At 41.7% G+C, this 19298-nt stretch overlaps 1 protein-coding gene across 3 annotated transcripts in view; it reads left to right on the top strand.

Annotated features, from left to right (window-relative positions):
• The window catches only part of LOC137426863 (glucagon receptor), a 50544-nt gene extending 37000 nt beyond the window's left edge, over positions 1 to 13544 (top strand). For 2 of the 3 annotated variants that reach the window (XM_068115835.2, XM_078778954.1), the window contains exons 9-13: positions 1652 to 1721; positions 5204 to 5292; positions 5901 to 6039; positions 9009 to 9050; positions 12071 to 13544. In XM_068115835.2, coding sequence (XP_067971936.2) covers positions 1652 to 1721; positions 5204 to 5292; positions 5901 to 6039; positions 9009 to 9050; positions 12071 to 12550 — 820 coding nt within the window. In that variant the 3' untranslated portion in view covers positions 12551 to 13544. The remainder of the gene's footprint in view (positions 1 to 1651; positions 1722 to 5203; positions 5293 to 5900; positions 6040 to 9008; positions 9051 to 12070) is intronic. The other variant, XM_068115836.2, reaches the window with a different exon arrangement.
• The last annotated feature ends 5754 nt before the right edge of the window (positions 13545 to 19298 follow it).

The raw sequence follows: 19298 nt of genomic DNA on the forward strand, positions 1-19298 counted from the left end.
TTAAGTTGGTACTCAAAAACTCCAAAGCACCATTAAGTTGCTACTCAAAAACTCCAAAGCACCATTAAGTTGGTACTCAAAAACTCCAAAGCACCATTAAGTTGCTACTCAAAAACTCCAAAGCACCATTAAGTTTCTACTCAAAAACTCCAAAGCACCATTAAGGTGGTACTCAAAACCTCCAAAGCACCATTAAGGTGGTACTCAAAAACTCCAAAGCACCATTAAGTTGGTACTCAAAAACTCCAAAGCACCATTAAGTTGCTACTCAAAAACTCCAAAGCACCATTGAGGTGGTACTCAAAAACTCCAAAGCACCATTAAGGTGGTACTCAAAAACTCCAAAGCACCATGAAGTTGCTACTCAAAATCTCCAAAGCACCATTAAGTTTCTCCTCAAAAACTCCAAAGCACCATTAAGTTGCTACTCAAAAACTCCAAAGCACCATTAAGTTGCTCCTCAAAAACTCCAAAGCACCATTAAGTTGCTACTCAAAAACTCCAAAGCACCATTAAGTTGGTACTCAAAAACTCCAAAGCACCATTAAGTTGCTACTCAAAAACTCCAAAGCACCATTAAGTTGCTCCTCAAAAACTCCAAAGCACCATTAAGTTGCTACTCAAAAACTCCAAAGCACCATTAAGTTGCTACTCAAAAACTCCAAATTAAACTCATGGACGTATGCGGTGGTGCACCGACTTGCTGGAAGATGATTGAATTTATAATGACGACTTCCTTCCTTCTCAGTGCTGGAAGGAATCTTCCCCACAGCATGTCCACGTATCCATCTTTGTTGACCGTCACTGTTTGTCCGGTTTCATTCTCATAGAAAAAGGTCCTATTATTCCGCTATGTCTGATATCACACCAAACTATTACTTTCGCTGCAGCAACTGGTTGTTCCATATGTTTGTGCGGTTGGTGTTCTGCCCAAAATCGCATGTTCTGTTTGTTCACATGGCCGCTGACATGGAAGTGGACCTCATCACAAAAGAAGATGTTTGGAAAATCCTGGTCTTCTTTGATCTGCTGGGCAATGGTGGTGCACAATTCAAACCTCTCCCTCTTATTTATTTTGGTCTGGTGATGCAATAACCGGATCTTGTCCGGATACACTTTCAGATCGTCATGTATGATTCTCACAACGGTCATGTGAGACATTCCGACAAGCTGCGCAAGTTGATATGTCGACTTTTATCACAGCCTCTATCTTGTCACGTGTTCTCATTGAAGCTTTTCAACCACCGTGTGCTTTAATTTGCTCTTTCACCCTTGCAGCGTTTCAACGATACATTTGATGGTTTTGTATTGTGGAATTATTGCATTTGGATACTCTACGAAACTGCCTTTGTTTACAAACATATGACTTCGTTGCAAAAATGTCTCTAAAAATGAGCGTCCGCTGGGGCACAGAGAAATTGTTCGACATATTTGAAACGTCTAAGGGGGAAAAACAACAAAAAAAACCAAAAAACTTTAAACCTTGTCCTTTAGGTGGCCTGCGTATTACTTTAATAAAACTATGACAGCTGTTTGGAAAGTTGCACATCATTTTGGACCACCGGGTATGTATTTCTAAGCTAGTGTTTGAGTAGACTTATGGGCCCAATAATTTGATGCAATGGCTGTTCCTTCGTCTTTCCCTGTGCAGCTGCTGGACGGTCAATGAACACATGGGCATCTGGTGGATCATTCGCAGTCCAATTATCATCAGCATATTGGTAAGGATGACGCCATGATGATTCACAATAAAATGTGTATTATTCGTGATGTTTTCGAACAGAAACCCATTTATTTTATGTAAAAATCATGTGCATGCATGGCAACACGTTTATCAATCTTTTGAAATCTTTAAAAAAAAAAAAAGACCTCGGGGTCTTCTCCATCGGCACTTGGTGTTGCAACACCAGAGCATGCTCCACGTTGTGAAGTGCAAGTTAGTACTAGAATGGCACTCGGTAGAGTGAATACCTCCGCCAGGCTGAACAGTTTATTGTACACCGCACCTTTCCTATGCCATCTCCAGGCATTGCAAATCGTCATTGCCGGGCACCGAAGGGGGCTCGGCAGTGACGCACGCTGAAAGGGAGTACTCAGTTTTCACTCTGGTTGTTTTCTTGTTTTCTTTCTTGTTTGTTTGTTTGTTTGGGCGATATCTCAGCCATCCTTTGAGCTAGGAAGCTGAAATTTCGGCACAGTAGTGAGCAAGTCCTTTGTCAAAAACGATATTTTTTGTTTTTTGATTAATCAATTAATTGAGGAGTTATTTAATTATTAGCGATTAATTAATTACTTATTTAATTAATTAAATTTCATTTCTCTTCTGACCATTAACTCAGGCACCTTTTGAGTTAGGAAGCTGATATTTGGACATGCCAATGACCAGGTGATTTGGCTGCAAAGGATATTTTTGATTTATTAATTAATCAATTAATCGATTAATTATTTAATTATTCGATTAATGACAATATATATATATTTTTTTAAAGTTACAGATTCTGATGAAATGGTGGTGGTTTATGTGTTCTCTGACCAAATTGATTAATAATTTAATTTTTTTATGATTATTATTTATTTATTTTCATTATTAATCATTTATTTATTTTCTTTCTCATTTGGCCAATATCTCAGGCACCTTTTGAGCTCAGAAGCTAATATTTGGACATGAGTGACCAAGTGATGTGGCTATCAAGGATATTTTTGATTTATTAATTAATCAATTAATCGATTAATTATTTAATTATTCGATTAATTACTAAAAATAAAAAATAAAAATCAGTTACAGATTCTGATGAAATAGTGGTGGTTTATGTGTTCTGTGACCGAATTGATTAATAATTTAATTTTTTCATGATTATTTATTTCTTTTCATTATTAATCATTCATTTATTTTCTTTCTCATTTGGCCAATATCTCAGGCACCTTTTGAGCTGGGAAGCTAATATTTGGACATGACAGTGACCAAGTGATGTGGCTATCAAGGATATTTTTGATTTATTGATTAATCATTTAATCGCTTAATTATTTATTGATTAATTATTTATTGATTAATCAATTAATTATTTCATTTTTTATTAATGACTTATTTAATTAAATTTCTAAAAGATACGTCTTCGGATGAAGCACTAGTGCACTATTTAGTGCCTCATCCTCATGCCTCATCTAACTTCGGATGAAGCACTATTTAGTTATGCTATTAGCCAATTGATTAAGAAAATATTTTGTGATAATCTTTTATTGATTTTAATTATACAATGAATTGATCAATTAGCATACACCTCTCCCTCCCAATGCAGCCTCTATGGCGCCTCGGCAATGCCGCGTTGCAGGATATTTAATTATTTGGCAAGGGGGCGGTGTACTTTGAATGTATGTGTACTTGTTTTTATTTTTTTTATTTTTTTTGTATACAAGATCGAGGCTCGTGTAAGAGCTAACATTAATGACAAAAAAAAACAAACGGACACAAAATAAAGGGAGTGGGAGACAAGATGGGGAGAGAGGGGGAAGCACACAAGTACAACATTTGAGAGCAGGGACATCGGGAGATCTGTGGGAGGCAGAGGGCTTGGGGGGAAGAGGTGTGGGAAGGGGTGTGGGGGGTGGGAGAGGTAAAAAAAAAAAAACACGGACACAGCTAGGACTTCCAGGAAAGAAGTCGGTATTTCAGGAAAGTGGATTTGGGGTGAATTCGCGGGGGTAGAAATTACATGTTGTATCCCACTGATAGGCCGGATCTGCAACCTGAACCGTAACCAAAATGTAATCGGCTTGTTCTTGTCACCTACCGAATTTTTTACTCTCAACAGTGATGGGTCACTTAAAAAATAGTCCTGAGTGGGCTGACGGTCATCTCTTGAGATTGTAGTTCAGACCTCTACTGATTTTGGGGGACTCCCCTGGGAGCTCCCCGATCCCTTGGGAAGCCCCCCGATACGAAATCGAACAATCTAAGACCGGACGATCTTGCGAAGCGGACCATCGAATAGAAGGGCTGTATCGGATTTTAGAGGAATCGGTTGGTAAATAAGTGACGAGTCGGGATCCAAAATTTCAGGGGGTAACACACATTTCAGGGGGTTTCAGGGTCCTGCCTGGGAGCCCCCATGTTCTGAAATCGAAAAATCTAAGCCTGAGCGATGTGCGGGCGATGGAGTATAAGGGCTGTATCGGATTTTAGAGCAATCAGTTGATAAATAAGGGACGAGTTGGGATCCGAAATTTCAGGTGGACATCATGGCCATTCGGACATCACATCCAGACATCACGGCCCATTTCATAAATTCAACTCATCGAGAATCGAGATGAGATGACCTAAAAATTAAACATTCCTTGCATCCGATGACCTAAAAATTCCATGATGGGAGGATAGCCCAGTTGGTAGTGAGGTAATCTCTAAGGAGTCTTGTCCTGAATCTATTTAGCTGTGGATTCCAATCCAGAAAGAAGTTCCATTCTGGAGCAATGCCGACAAAAAGCACCGAACATCACCGAACACTCCATCATTTATAATGGGATGTAAAATCCAACTATTCTGTCTGCATTTAGTCTGCGACTATGAAAGATTCCACAGTAACTCTTGAAAAAGAATAGGCCATCGTGTACCAGGACACTGGCAAAAATTCCCTGCCAAGGATCAATGGGATGTGCACGATAATTATAAAGATCGGTAAATATTGAGCGAGAGGCCGCACAAGATGCCGGTTTATTTACAAAAGATACATTCGCGAACCCATTATGGAAATACAAACTACAGATCAGGTCATGGGGGGGGGGGGGGAAAGTTGGACAGGTACTGCATATGAATGAAAGAAAGAAGATCTATTCCCATTGACATAATCAATCAATGTTCCCAGTTTTCATTCCGCAACCACATTGCTATTCCATGCAAACAACTCTTTAGTATTACTCTTTGCATCGATAATATATATAAAAATTGTTTACTTATTAGCTATTGATCTCTCATGACTGTGCCCTGTTTGTAACCAGCAAAGCCTTTATAAAGTAAATGTTGATCACACTACACCATTGGTGGCATGCCGTCTACATATTACATACACAAATGGTGGAAATTCCCCTTCTCTGGTCCCTTTAAAATTGCATCTTTTGTCCAACTGTCTTTCTCTTCACCCATTAATCATTGGTGCTTGAATCAATCACAGTATGAAAAAAAACAACCTTATATTGTACTTCTCTACCATAGATTAATTTCTGCCTTTTTGTTGCGATTCTCAACGTCCTCGTGTCGAAGCTTCGGATGAAGCACATGGGATACACAAACTACAGGTTCCGGTAAAACTACCTTCCAGCCCAAGGGTGATAGACCCAACCTTGTAGGTCCGTTTCTTTGCCAAACGGACAGGCTAAGTTTAATCAATGCATGAATTCAGGACAAACATGCTTTTCATGCTGAACCCATATGTCAATAAAAAAAAATCTCAGTTACAAATGTGTCTTGCAATACAGGGTGGTTCAAATTTGATACCAACTTTAGTTTATAATTGGCAGAGCAATGTATATGCCAATTAATAATTTGAGTGAGTTTATCTTTGTAGGGTTTGTGACCAATATACAAATAATCACATTTCCTACTTCAATGCATGTTCAAAAAAAAAAAAAATTAATAAAAAAAATGATATATCTGGAATTGTATCAAGTCACTATTATTAGGTGGTTATTGCATGCCAAGGTTTCACAACAACTTTTGTTTACAAACAAATTTCCGGTCATATTTGAACTACCCTCTTTTGTGAAACATGATGTTGCTAACAACGAGAACTGTGACACCAACACTAGAACAATAATCTTTACCTTACTGAATGGTAATACATGTCTAAAACATGCAGGCTCTCTTGGGATAGGTATTTGTCCTCACCTCCGACTGCCATGTCATCTATCAGGTTGGCAAAGGCAACCCTGACCCTCGTGGCACTACTAGGGGTGCAGGAGATCGCCCTCACGTTCGTGGTAGACGAGGTCGCAACAGGCACAGTGCGGATCATCAAATTCTACTTCGACATAGTCTTCAACTCATTCCAGGTTACTGATGATGATATGGTTACGAGGGGGGAGTTATTTTCAAAACATATCCAACTTATGGTGTAAGCAGGTGGCTATTTACGAAAGTATTTGAAAGGGCATATCTGTTCTTACTGCAATGCAGTTTCTATGGATTACCATCACGTTATTGTTGAAAACTATTCATTACGAAAAGGGCCAAGGGGATTATGTTATTTCCCTTATTCAAATATGTAATTCAAAACACCTCACTGCACTGGATAACATGGGGGTAGGAATACTGTACTGTAAAGGGTGGGTACTTGTAATACCCTCTCCCACCTAGAGGTGGCGCTTCATGATACACATTTACATAGAGAATTTGCATCCCCCTCGCAACTATCCCAAGATCATCGGCAAATATAAAAACACCCCTATATGCCAATTGAGGTCATGTTGATCCTTTGCAGCAAGTCTGGATGTAATCAGGCCAGAACTGTAAGAGGAGTAGTGTGACAAACAAACAAACGCTCACCGGTCCGTGAATTATAGTAAGGATGAAGGCATTTGTACAGTTCAGCAGTACAGTAATGCAGTCACCTCTGCACTGCATCACCATGTTCTTCGGGATAAAGTTCCCATTAAAACTATGGATTGGTAAAGTGACAGCAGTGGGTAATGCATTGTGAAGCATAATGTTAAGGCAGCATAAGGGTGGCCATGTTGTCCACATTAAGCATGTTTAAAAAATCCTAAAGCATCTTTTGCAATGAATATCTTTGGGTTGGTACACTGGCCAAATTACAAATTCCATTGATAATAAAGACAAGTCTTATCACCCAATCGTTTGTTCCTTCCAACGATCCTAGGAAGTGGATAAACATCTTTGTATGTTGCTTGTGTAGTCCCCCGAATGAAGGGAACTCTGCTTGCCAAAATGAAAGCTTTTGAAAGCTGAAAGCCTGAGCTTTTGTCATCTATCTATAATTCCACTAATCTCTGTGTGTGTGTATGTTTGTTTGTGACCGCTGTTTCTCGACAACCACGGGTCCGATATACTTTAAACTTGCCAGGTATATTGCTGGGGACCCGAGGATGTGCCTTTTCAAGGTTTCATATTAATCGGACAAGTAGTTACCGAGCTATGGCGATTTAGCCGTTCGCCGTTCGCTTTGGCGTTGCGAATGGACCAAACCATTTCATGTAAATAGAGGGGGGGGGGATTGTCACTGTACTCGCAAGCCGTTCGCCGTTCGCTTTGGCGTTGCGAATGGACCAAACCATTTCATGTAAATAGAGGGGGGGGGGGGGGGGGATATAATTTTAGATATATATATAGTACGGGCATATATATAGTACGGGCATGCCCTAGTAGTTACAAATTTCAGTTAGTACCCAAATGCTGTTTATAGAGTCCTTCTGCAATTTTAATAACTTTGGATGAACACATGATAGAAGCAAACTGAATGAATGAACAAATGAACCACCTTTAGAGGCCATTTTTCCCTGCAGAGCAGGGGTTGGCCTTATTTGGGCACCGTGGTCCCCTTTTTGAAGCAATGTTTTATGGCCGGATGCTCTTCCTGCCGCCAACCCTGTTAGTCGCCTCTTGCGACACACAGGGAATTACCAGTGAACTGGTACTCAGTTTGCCGACCTCGGAAGGATGACAGGCTGAGTCAACCCCCTGGTGTTAATTCAGCGATCGACCGGGATTCGAACCCAGGATCCAAGGATCCCAAGCCGGCACCCTAACTGCTAAGCCAACACCAGGCTTTGATAGAAGCAAAACTGTAAACAGCAAATTAAAGTATAATTCATAAAGATTTTAAACAACAGTTAAAATTGCTAGGTTTCAATATAAACCATCATCCTTCATAATACAGGGGCTTCAAAAGTCTGCAATCATAGGAAATATATGTCGAATTTTTTTGGAAGATGGATAGGACAACATAGAGAAGATGCCACTTGCCTTTTTTTTGAGGACACTTGAAATCAGTGGTTTATACCACGGGACCACGTACTATTGATTACCTAAATAATTAAATCGGAAACTAATGTGCTAAAATTGATGCGTCAATATCAAGAAACTTTCAAAGAAACCTACATACAAGGATTGATCTGTGTATGCATGTCAGTGGCTCGCAATTTGAGCAATTAATATGATAAAATTGTAAAATAAATATCCCTACGATTCCAGACTTTTGAAACGCACTGTACATCGTTCAATCAGATTCTATAACACATTGAAAACGTTCTCCATTTGCTGCCGAGTGGTTGTATGAATGTGATCCGAGCCTCAAGTTAATCCAAAGAATGTAATTTTGATGAGTAGACAACAATTTTAATATAGCCCCATATAAAGAAAGAAGTCCAACTATAACTCCAGTCAACTATAACTCCAGATAAGGTGAACAACATGGCCGAGCAATTGATCCACGTCTTCAGATTCACTTGTCTGGAAAGACATTATTCAATAACTGTCGCACATTCGAAGCGTGGCAGGGACCTTAGTCTTGCTGGTACAAGGTGATACATGAAATATTTAATTGTCAGAGTTCAGGGACGAAGAGAAAGTTTACCATTGACTGTTGTTTATTTAAAAAATAAAAAGGAACAATTATGCGTGATTTCCTGAGAGCACATTTCCCTAACAACTCCAGCTACATTACATTTATTATGCGAGAGCTTAGAGGGGGAAACAAGACTAACCCTGTGTGACGCAAGTCTTGAGAAAAATGAAACCAGTGTTCAGGGTCCCATTATATCACAATGACTTATCAGCTTAAAACATCTGGTTCAGAATCACCATGAAGGTCACTTTAGTGCATTTCACTCAATTTGGTTGAGAATGTGGTATAACCAGAGCTTGCTTCTTAGCAGCTCACAAATCAATAATGTAAATACAACATGTAAACATTCTTAAAGAAATGAAAACCAACACTGACTTTAGCCATAAGCAACATAATGTAAATTCCTCAATGATCTTTGACCCTTTTTTGTCATTGCAGGGGCTGGTTGTAGCACTGCTGTATTTCTTCTTCAACAAGGAGGTGCAAGACGCATGCATTAATAAAACTAGAAAGAGCAATCAGAGATTGCAAACCCTCACCAGGATGTGTTTTCAGTGGTTTTTAAGGCTTTTGTGTTAAAACAAATATGGCGGCCGAACAACGTGACCGATGACATCTTTTTTTTGTCCACCAATTTATTCCTAAATGACACTCAAGAAATTTCATCTTGATCGGATGAAGTTTTGTACTTGTAGAATTATGACGTCATAATGGAGGCACGTATGAAATCATCATTAACATATTTTATTCCCCATGGAGAGTTCTTTACAATGAGCCATGTCTCAATTTTTTTCTGTGCAGCGCTTTCGGAGATATAGAGGTGCAAAGTTTTTAGGTTTTTCCAAGATGGCGCCCATACCACGTGACCTATGACGTCAGAATTATTTAAAAAAATTATACAGGTGGAGGTGCACATATGGTGAAAATTTCCTGTCAATCGGTTGCAGAGAAAATCATATTTATTCTGTGCAGACAAACAAACAAACAAACGGACGGACAAACAAACGGACTCAAATGCAATACACTCTCCTCTGGCGAGGGTAATGATGCAAGCAAAAGTTGAAAGTGAGAAATCAAAGGAAAATGGGATAAATGTGAAGAAAAAGGTGGGAAGCAGGGAGTGAAACAAGGAACAAGGTTTAGATGGGATGGGAGTAAGAAAAAGTGGAAGAAATTGGATTTTAAGAGATGGACGTGGGATGGAGGTTAAGGGGCTGAGGGTCAAAAGTCCAGTGATTTTTGGTACATAATATGCTCACGAATTGGTAGCATAAGAAACAGTCAACTGGAACGGCGCTTGGCAGAGTGCATGCCTCCGCCAGGCTGAGCAGTTTCCCACCGATGGGCCAGACTTTCTTTCCCACCGATCTGCATCCGGACCATTCGTCCTTGTCACACACCAAAATAGAATTGGGTTGATTATGCCACCAACCCAGCTCATCCACAAAGTTTTGCCATAATCCGTCCACAACTTCTTGAAATATCGTGATATACAGTATGCGCTCTACCAAGTACCCTTATAGTTGTATGTGAAACGATCAAGGTTAATGGAGACGTTTACACAACTTTGCAGGCTTAGTTTACATTCAACTCAGTATAGGCTTAGTTTACACTAAACTCAGTATAGGCTTAGTTTACACTAAACTCAGTATAGGCTTAGTTTACACTAAACTCAGTATAGGCTCAGTTTACACTAAACTCAGTATAGGCTTAGTTTACACTCAACTCAGTATCGGCTTAGTTTACACTAAACTCAGTATAGGCTTAGTTTACACTAAACTCAGTATAGGCTTAGTTTACACTAAACTCAGTATAGGCTTAGTTTACACTCAACTCAGTATAGGCTTAGTTTACATTCAACTCAGTATAGGCTTAGTTTACATTCAACTCAGTATAGGCTTAGTTTACACTAAACTCAGTATAGGCTTAGTTTACATTCAACTCCGTATAGGCTTAGTTTACACTGAACTCAGTATAGGCTTAGTTTACACTCAACTCAGTATAGGCTTAGTTTACACTCAACTCAGTATAGGCTTAGTTTACACTCAACTCAGTATAGGCTTAGTTTACACTCAACTCAGTATAGGCTTAGTTTACACTCAACTCAGTATAGGCTTAGTTTACACTAAACTCAGTATAGGCTTAGTTTACACTAAACTCAGTATAGGCTTAGTTTACACTCAACTCAGTATAGGCTTAGTTTACACTCAACTCAGTATAGGCTTATTTTACACTAAACTCAGTATAGGCTTAGTTTACACTCAACTCAGCATAGGCTTAGTTTACACTCAACTCAGTATAGGCTTAGTTTACACTCAACTCAGTATAGGCTTAGTTTACACTCAACTCAGTATAGGCTTAGTTTACACTCAACTCAGTATAGGCTTAGTTTACACTCAACTCAGTATAGGCTTAGTTTACACACAACTCAGTATAGGCTTAGTTTACACTCAACTCAGTATAGGCTTAGTTTACACTCAACTCAGTATAGTCTTAGGTTACACTCAACTCAGTATAGGCTTAGTTTACACTCAACTCAGTATAGGCTTAGTTTACACTAAACTCAGTATAGGCTTAGTTTACACTCAACTCAGTGTAGGCTTTGGTTACACTAAACTCAGTATAGGCTTAGTTTACACTAAACTCAGTATAGGCTTAGTTTACACTCAACTCAGTATAGGCTTAGTTTACACTCAACTCAGTATAGGCTTAGTTTACACTCAACTCAGTATAGGCTTAGTTTACACTCAACTCAGTATAGGCTGAGTTTACACTCAACTCAGTATAGGCTTAGTTTACACTCAACTCAGTATAGGCTGAGTTTACACTCAACTCAATATAGGCTTAGGTTACACTCAACTCAGTATAGGCTTAGTTTACACTCAACTCAGTATAGGCTTAGTTTACACTAAACTCAGTAGAGGCTTAGTTTACACTCAACTCAGTATAGGCTTAGTTTACACTAAACTCAGTATAGGCTTAGTTTACACTCAACTCAGTATAGGCTTAGTTTACACTAAACTCAGTAGAGGCTTAGTTTACACTCAACTCAGTGTAGGCTTCGGTTACACTAAACTCAGTATAGGCTTAGTTTACACTAAACTCAGTATAGGCCTAGTTTACACTCAACTCAGTATAGGCTAAGTTAGACAACTTATCCGACCATATTGCTCGGTTGTTCAATACGACTTCTTGAAATTTACCAATTACAACGCAATTGCAACTGGTATGTCGATGATAGAATTATGCACAATTCAATGTGATAAAGGGATTCCCCTCCCCCCCTCTCCCCCACCTCAGCTTCTCCCGATTGTGTTTGTGCGCACTGCATTTCCGGGCCTGTTGCATAATAATCGTTTGTGCCCACTGCAGAACGTTTTAAATGCCATTGAAGTCAAGTCATTTGCCTTGATGTGACTTTACGGAATAGTTGTATAATTTGCGTTGGACGATGGCTGTTCTCATCTCACCACAATGCATGTTTCTCGATGGGCGTGCAGGTGCAGTCGGAGCTGCAGAGAAGGTGGCATCGATGGCGTTTGGTTCGAGCCTTAAACACGACAGCCCGTCGGGCTAGCCACCCGACTCCCCTTACCGAGAGCTGGCATCAATCACTTGAGCCTGCCCATTGCACCTGTCTCACTGGGTGCAATCTCAGTCATGATTCCAGCAGTATGACGGCATCGCATGTGCTTTCCAACTCCCGAGGTAGTAGGGACACCACAAACAACAGGAATTGTGAATTCATCTTGCTGCCCACACAACGCTGGATGTCTTGCACAACAAAGTCTGGTACAGTTAACTCTCAACCTGAATTGAGGCTTCAAAATTGTTTCAGCGAGAGCAAAGTTGATGCAGAAAGACACATCTCAAACCACAAAGGAGCATCAGATGGCAATGTGCAGCAAGGCTGTGAAGTCATGATTGCTCAACAATCTGCACGATCACATCCAAGGATACTTCGGATCTCGACTCTGTGACAGCAAAATAACAGATATTGGTGCTCCTTTCAGACCGTTCAAGACAGATATCATGGGATGCACCAACACGGTGATGAGCATGGTCGGCAGATAGGGATTTTACAAACTCGATAATGAACAGCTGAACACAAAGATCAGCACATCGGTAAAGAGCTGAACACATGTCCGGATTACCTAGGTGCCATCATGGTTTCTCCACGGGGCTGGGAGGGCTCCTTGCTCCTGTGGTTCACTACCAGGTCCCATGGCCCGGTACAGCCTCTCCCCGAGGTCGAGCTGGCTCCGCGGGTGGCAGCCCACCTTCTCCCAGGTCCGCCAAGGAATACCAGGACCCCGTACAGTTTCTCTCCATGGCCGGGTGGACCTTCTCATATCGTGGACGTATTATAGGCAAAGACAGGTTAAAATAAATAAAATTGTGGTGGGATGAAAATCCACACAAATGTACAGACTAGCCTGTTGTAACGACCTTACATGCCAGTGCGACTTCACATTTCACAACCAAAAATCCATCTTCCGACGTCAAAAACCTCATTTCAATCTGTCATTTGTGTCAAGAACTCCAAGAGCTCACAGGTTTGCTGTACGTACTCTTTCGGAGGTGGTGTTGTTGTTATGATCATACAAATAACATATAGCTCTGAAGACCTAAGTAATCCCTCACAGTTAAAATATCTTAAACATCCTTTCAATTGTCCTGGATATCCAGCTTATACAAACCCTCCACTTGTGAACATGTGTAAAAGTATGTATTCTAATGGATACATGAATACATGTATGTATTCTAATGGTTTTCTGACGGTAATGAACAATGCAGAAAAGCAGAAACATAGCTCCAGCTTGTCATCGTATAGATCACAGTAAAGGTGGTATTCATGGCATTAGGATGAGACCAAAACATATAAAGGTTTAAAATCTTATTTATTTACAACTTAAAATCTACTTGTGTTCTTTGCCCATTGGAAAACAAAAATACATGTTTCTTACAAAGCGACCATTTTATTCACCCGGAAGCAGCATGCAGCTGACCGGTGGGGTCGAAAGGCCAGGAACGGTTAGCTTGCCATGCCAAAACTGGCTCTTGATTGGTCAAATACAGTCAGCATACTCAGTCTACCCAGTCAACACTTGGCAAAAAAAGAAACAAGTTGATAAGACGCATTTTTAGCTGCGACGAGCAGCACTGTGAGAGGACCGCGTTGTTGTTGTTGTTGTTGTTGTTGGGGTGCCTTTTTGAATAGCGCATGCGCATACACTCGGACGTGCGTTGGTATGAGGTAAGAACGGCTAGTCGAATTTGGTAGCGCATATTGCAACGGATATCCTCATGATTCTACACGTCGCAGCTGGTGACCACACTGTGGTCATTTTTCTCTTGTTTTAATGTGCATTGTTGTGCACAAATTATCAATGACAAAGATTTGTAATACCATTTTAAGCACCTGTATTTTCAACCACATTTCTTGAGCGTCATCCCTCACTGAACCACCACAATGGGGGTTGAATGGATCTTCAAACAATCACTTACTGTGGCTTCCAGGGTTAAATTGCATAAGAATGTTGACGTTCCTGTGCTAGTCTATGGTCCATGGATGCTTGAACCGAATTCACTCAGCAGACGACAATGCAGGACTTGTTAGGGTAGGGTAGGGTAGGGTTAGGTTAGGTTAGGGTAGGGTAAAAATTTTGCGATTCTCTTTTTGCCAAGTACAAGTATGATATCGACATATTGTGCATCCAAAAATGTCAGAATCTTTCACCCCAAACTCTCGCCACCACCACCACCAAAGTACGTTTCCTTTCCCTCCCTTCAATTTACTTGTGTGTCCTCTCAACTTTTCCTTTAATCTCTTTTCCTCCCCAACTTCACTTTCCTTCCCAATTCAATTGTCTTGGCTTTAATCAGTGGCATAATTGTTAGAGTCAGCGGTTCGATTCAGACCTTGTTCGAGTCATACCAAAGATGTTTAACGTGGTACATGCTGTGTCCCTGCTTGACGCTCAGCATTTAAAGGAGAACACGGACAAACCCCATAGGTTGCCATCCATGAGGAGAAGGAGGAAATCTCTCCTTAAGAGTGCAGCGAGAAGGGCGACAAAGCTGCCATCGCCAATACCCAGAGTGTCCCGGGAAGTTGCCGCACTTCACACAAAGCTCAACGGATACGTTTGTCTGAACTCAAGTCTGGTGTTGTCTCATGTATTTGTCTGCATGTGTGTATGTGATTTGTCTTGCAGCTCCTCCATGAACCTCAGACCCTGTAAAATAAAATTATTTTTTTTTACTCACTGGTATCTATTGGTTTAATTGAAGCATGGACCAGGATTCAATACTGAATGTGGTCTACGAGTTGCATCATTCCTGAAGTGTAGCTTTGCCCATAATTCAGTGTTCCTGGAAATGAGAGGACGAATTTCAAATTTGGCCAGAGATCCACCAGCAAATGCTTGCCGATGGGGCGACCTCCCCAACAAAGGATTGTGTAACCATTGATGCAAAGCCCTGTCTATGCAACACCAGGAAGATAGTTCCAGGAGCCTCAATCATGCCTCCAAAAAGAAAAATCAGCAAGTCAGGATTTGAACTCAGACTGGACAACTCAATAGTGAGTAATGACAAACCTTTGAGATATCCTGCCCACTCTTTCAATCAATGTAAAAGGTTTAAGAATCATGAAATGTCACTAAAATTAAACGATTGCAATCAAAGTCTCCAAAAAGAGTTATTGCATCGATGCAAGTCATTAAATTTGGAATGAACAAATTAAATTAGGCCTGTAATAAAGGTGGTTGTGCAATCAATCTGCTTACTGCACAGACTAAAATGTAAACTGAAAGGGCACTCGGTATAGAGCATACCTCCACCAGGCTGAACAGTTTACATTTTGTATCCCACTGATAGGCCGGAACTGCACCTGGACCTGAACCAAAATCTAATCGGCTTGTTATTGTCACATATGTACCTAGTTCGTCATAGCTTGTCCACAACATTTTGAAATATGCAATATATCATTGTTGGCCCTATCCCTCAAAGGTGAAGAATCACTTTTTAAAAATTTCATTTCCACATCTTCAAAATCTAATCAATTCGACCTTGTGAATGTCAAACACACTCATGGTTTCGTCTGAATTCATCCATAACGTTTTGAGATATCTTGCTCACAGACAAACAAATGGCGAATAGGGGTGAAAACATAAGCTCCATCCACCTTCTGTAATAACCATTGCACCACATACATATACAGTGTAACTATATATATATATATATATATATATATATATATATATATATATATATATATATATATATATATATATATATATATATGAGAGCCGTTTGTCTGTGTCGCCATTTTCCTCAGGGATGGCTGAATGGATCTTCGTCAAACTTCAGAGGTTCATCAGTGCCTGCTTGGGAGTGTTTTAAGAAAAGAGAATTTATTTTTTTTGAGAAAAAAGGTCGTTTTTTTGGATTAAAATAAATAAATAAATAATAATCGCTCTATAGTGCCGAAGCCTTTTTGATTAACCACCACCTTTCGAGGCCATTTTTCCCTGCAGAGCAGGGGTTGGCCTTTTTCGGGCACCGTGGTCCCCTTTTTGAAGCAATGTTTTATGGCCGGATGCCCTTCCTGCCGCCAACCCTGTTGGTCGCCTTTTGCAACACACAGGGAATTACCAGTAAACTGGTACTCAATTAGCCGACCTCGGAAGGATGACAGGCTGAGTCAACCCCCCTGGCGTTAATTCAGCAATTGACCAGGATTCGAACACCAGGATCCGAGGATCCCAAGCCGGCACCCTAACCGCTAAGCCAACACCAGGCTTAATAACAGTTATATACAAGTACACATTCGCATAAATAAATACAAAACAATCACCAGACATTTGAACACAAATAATCAAACAATTCCGGAAGCAGTCGAAGTTGGTGGTAAGGCTTCTTCTTCTTCTTCCTGAACTCCATCATACTTAACTCGGAAACGTGATCAACGGTACATTCACCAGCATATATTCAACGAAAAGGTAAAATGATTTGACATTTGTGATGGATTCTGATTTTGATGTAATTTCTAAAATCTTTCTAAAATCAAATCTCACCCCTCCCCTCCAAATCTTCCCCATAACCCCTCCCCTCCAAATCTTCCCCATAACCCCTCCCCTCCAAATCCTCCCCATCACCCATCCCTTTCAAATCTCCCCCCTTGCCCCCTCCCTCCTAAACTACCCCCTCACCCCTCCCGTCCAAGACTCCCCCTCGCCCCTCCCCTCCTAGACTCCTCCCTCACCCCTCCCCTCCAAATCTCGCCCATATCCCATCCCTTTCAAATCCCTCCCTTTGTCCCTTCCCTCCCAAACTCCCCCCTCGCCCCTCCCCTTCAAATCTCCCCACCCTCATTTCTTCTCAATTTCCCCCCTCTCATTCCCCCTCCTCAAAGCGTCCTCCCCGCTTCTTCCCCCTTCCAACTCTCACCTCCATCTCCCCCAACCTTCTGCCTCGCTCTTCCCCCTCCTCAAATAACACCTCATTGTGCCTCACCCAATCACCATCAAACCTTTTGTCCACCCCATCCTTCCCTTTCTCCGAGCTATTCTGAAATCTCTGACACACCTTCAACAGCTCTCCCTACCTCTTCCACATCTTACCCTACCTCTCCCCCTCCTGTTCTGTATCCGATGCTCCCCCTTCCTCTTCTTTAACGGTATGGACCTCAAACATCCGGGACCTTCGTTCAAACTTAACTGATCTCTCCATACAGGTTGCTTCTGTCAAACCAGACGTGATCTGCTTAACAGAAACTTTCCTCCTTCATGATGTCTCTGATTCCTTAGTTTCTCTCCCGGGCTACTCCCTCCTCCGGTATGATAGACCTGAGCCTCGTCCTGGAGGTGGGGTTGCCATCTTTATCAAAAACTCTCTACCTCACTCGCCCTGCACTGCACTCTCTCCACCTCACCTCCAGGAATACCTCTGTCTACGGCTTCCCCTTCGCTCCCACCTCTTGTTCATATGTGTGTTGTACCGTCCACCAAACAGTGATGACTCCATCTACATCTCGCTGTCTGATAATATGGACCAACTTCTATCTACTCATCCCAACTCTCTCTTCCTCATATGTGGTGATTTCAACAGTTATCATGCCAGTTGGCTGGGTGTGGGTACTTCTCTCACCAGCCATGGCTCCTCAGCAAAGGACTTCTGCGACTCACTGGGACTGACACAATCTGTCAATTTCTCGACCTGGATCTCAGTCAACGGAGCATCTTCTCTTCTGGACTTGGTTATGACTAACTTCCCTGAAAATGTCTGCTGCTCTTCTTCTGCTCCAATCGGATCATCTGATCATGTCCTTGTTAAAGTGGACATCTCTCTGACCATCCTCAGGGAGTCTGCTCAGCGTCGACGAGTCTGGCATTTCACTCAGGCCAACTGGCACGGTCTTCAAGCAGCCATCAATCATCTGGACTGGTCTCCCATCTCGACCACCTCTGACATCAACTCATCCTGGGAATTCTTCCAAAGTAAATTGCTCTCTCTCATGCACAGATTTATCCCATCTCGTCTTCAGTTGTCATACCCTTCCTCCCGTCCATGGTACACGGAATCTTGTGGTGAGGCTGTTGCCCAGAAACAACTTGCCTTCGTCTCCTGGAAAGCAAATCCAACGGAAGGAAATCTCATTTCCTTTCACAAAGCCCGAAACAAGTGTGTGTCCACCCTCAGGAGAGCCAGGAAACAATATCTCTCCGTTCTCAAGACCAAACTCTCTTATCTGTCTCCCTCTTCCAAATCCTGGTGGTGTCTGGTCAAATCCGTTTCTGGTGTTTGTTCCCCCTCCATCCCCTCCCTTACCTCAAACGGCTACACAGCTGACTCCGCACGTGAAAAAGCTGAATGCCTCAACTCTGTGTTTGCCTCTAAATCTTGTGTCCCAAACCCATCCCTCTCTGTACCCACCGTACCCAGTCATACCCAGCTGCTCCTGGACTCCGTGTCCTTTCCTCCTGACAAGGTGGAAAAGTTTCTGTCAACCCTCGACTCTGATTCTGCAACTGGACCCGACGGCATCAGCCCACGGGTCCTAAAATCCTGCTCTGCCGCTCTATCTCACCCTCTCTCTGTTCTCTTCACCCTCTCTTTTGCTCAAGGTCAACTGCCATCTGCTTGGAAATCAGCCAACATCACCGCTTTGCACAAAAAAGGTGCAAAAACAGATCCTAGCAACTACAGACCAATCAGCCTTCTCCCAATTATCAGCAAAGTCATGGAATCCATCATTGCTTCGGATATGAAATCTTTCCTCTTCTCCAATGGCTTGATCTCTGATCATCAATTTGGTTTCAGAGCAGGTCACTCTACTCTGGACATGCTGCTTCTGCTGTCTCAACAATGGAGGGAGGTCCTCAATGCCAAACAGGAAATTAGAGCTGTCTCCCTCGACATATCACGTGCCTTCGATACGGTCTGGCACCCCGCTCTGCTCACCAAACCCTCCTCCTTTGGTATCCATGGAAATCTCCACGCATGGCTGGCGGACTTCCTCTCTAGTCGTCGTCAACGTGTGGCCCTGAATGGGTTTCTCTCATCTCCTCTTCCTGTTCAGGCTGGAGTTCCCCAAGGCAGTGTTCTGGGCCCTGTGCTTTTTCTGGTCTTCATCAATGATCTCTCTGACTCTCTTGAAAATCCTCTCTATCTCTTTGCTGATGACTCCACTCTCTGCCGCTCCATTCCTCTTCCCTCAGATCG

The sequence above is a fragment of the Myxine glutinosa genome, chromosome 5, assembly GCF_964187855.1.
Source record: "Myxine glutinosa chromosome 5, kmMyxGlut1.1, whole genome shotgun sequence".
NCBI classification, from domain to species: domain Eukaryota; kingdom Metazoa; phylum Chordata; class Myxini; order Myxiniformes; family Myxinidae; genus Myxine; species Myxine glutinosa.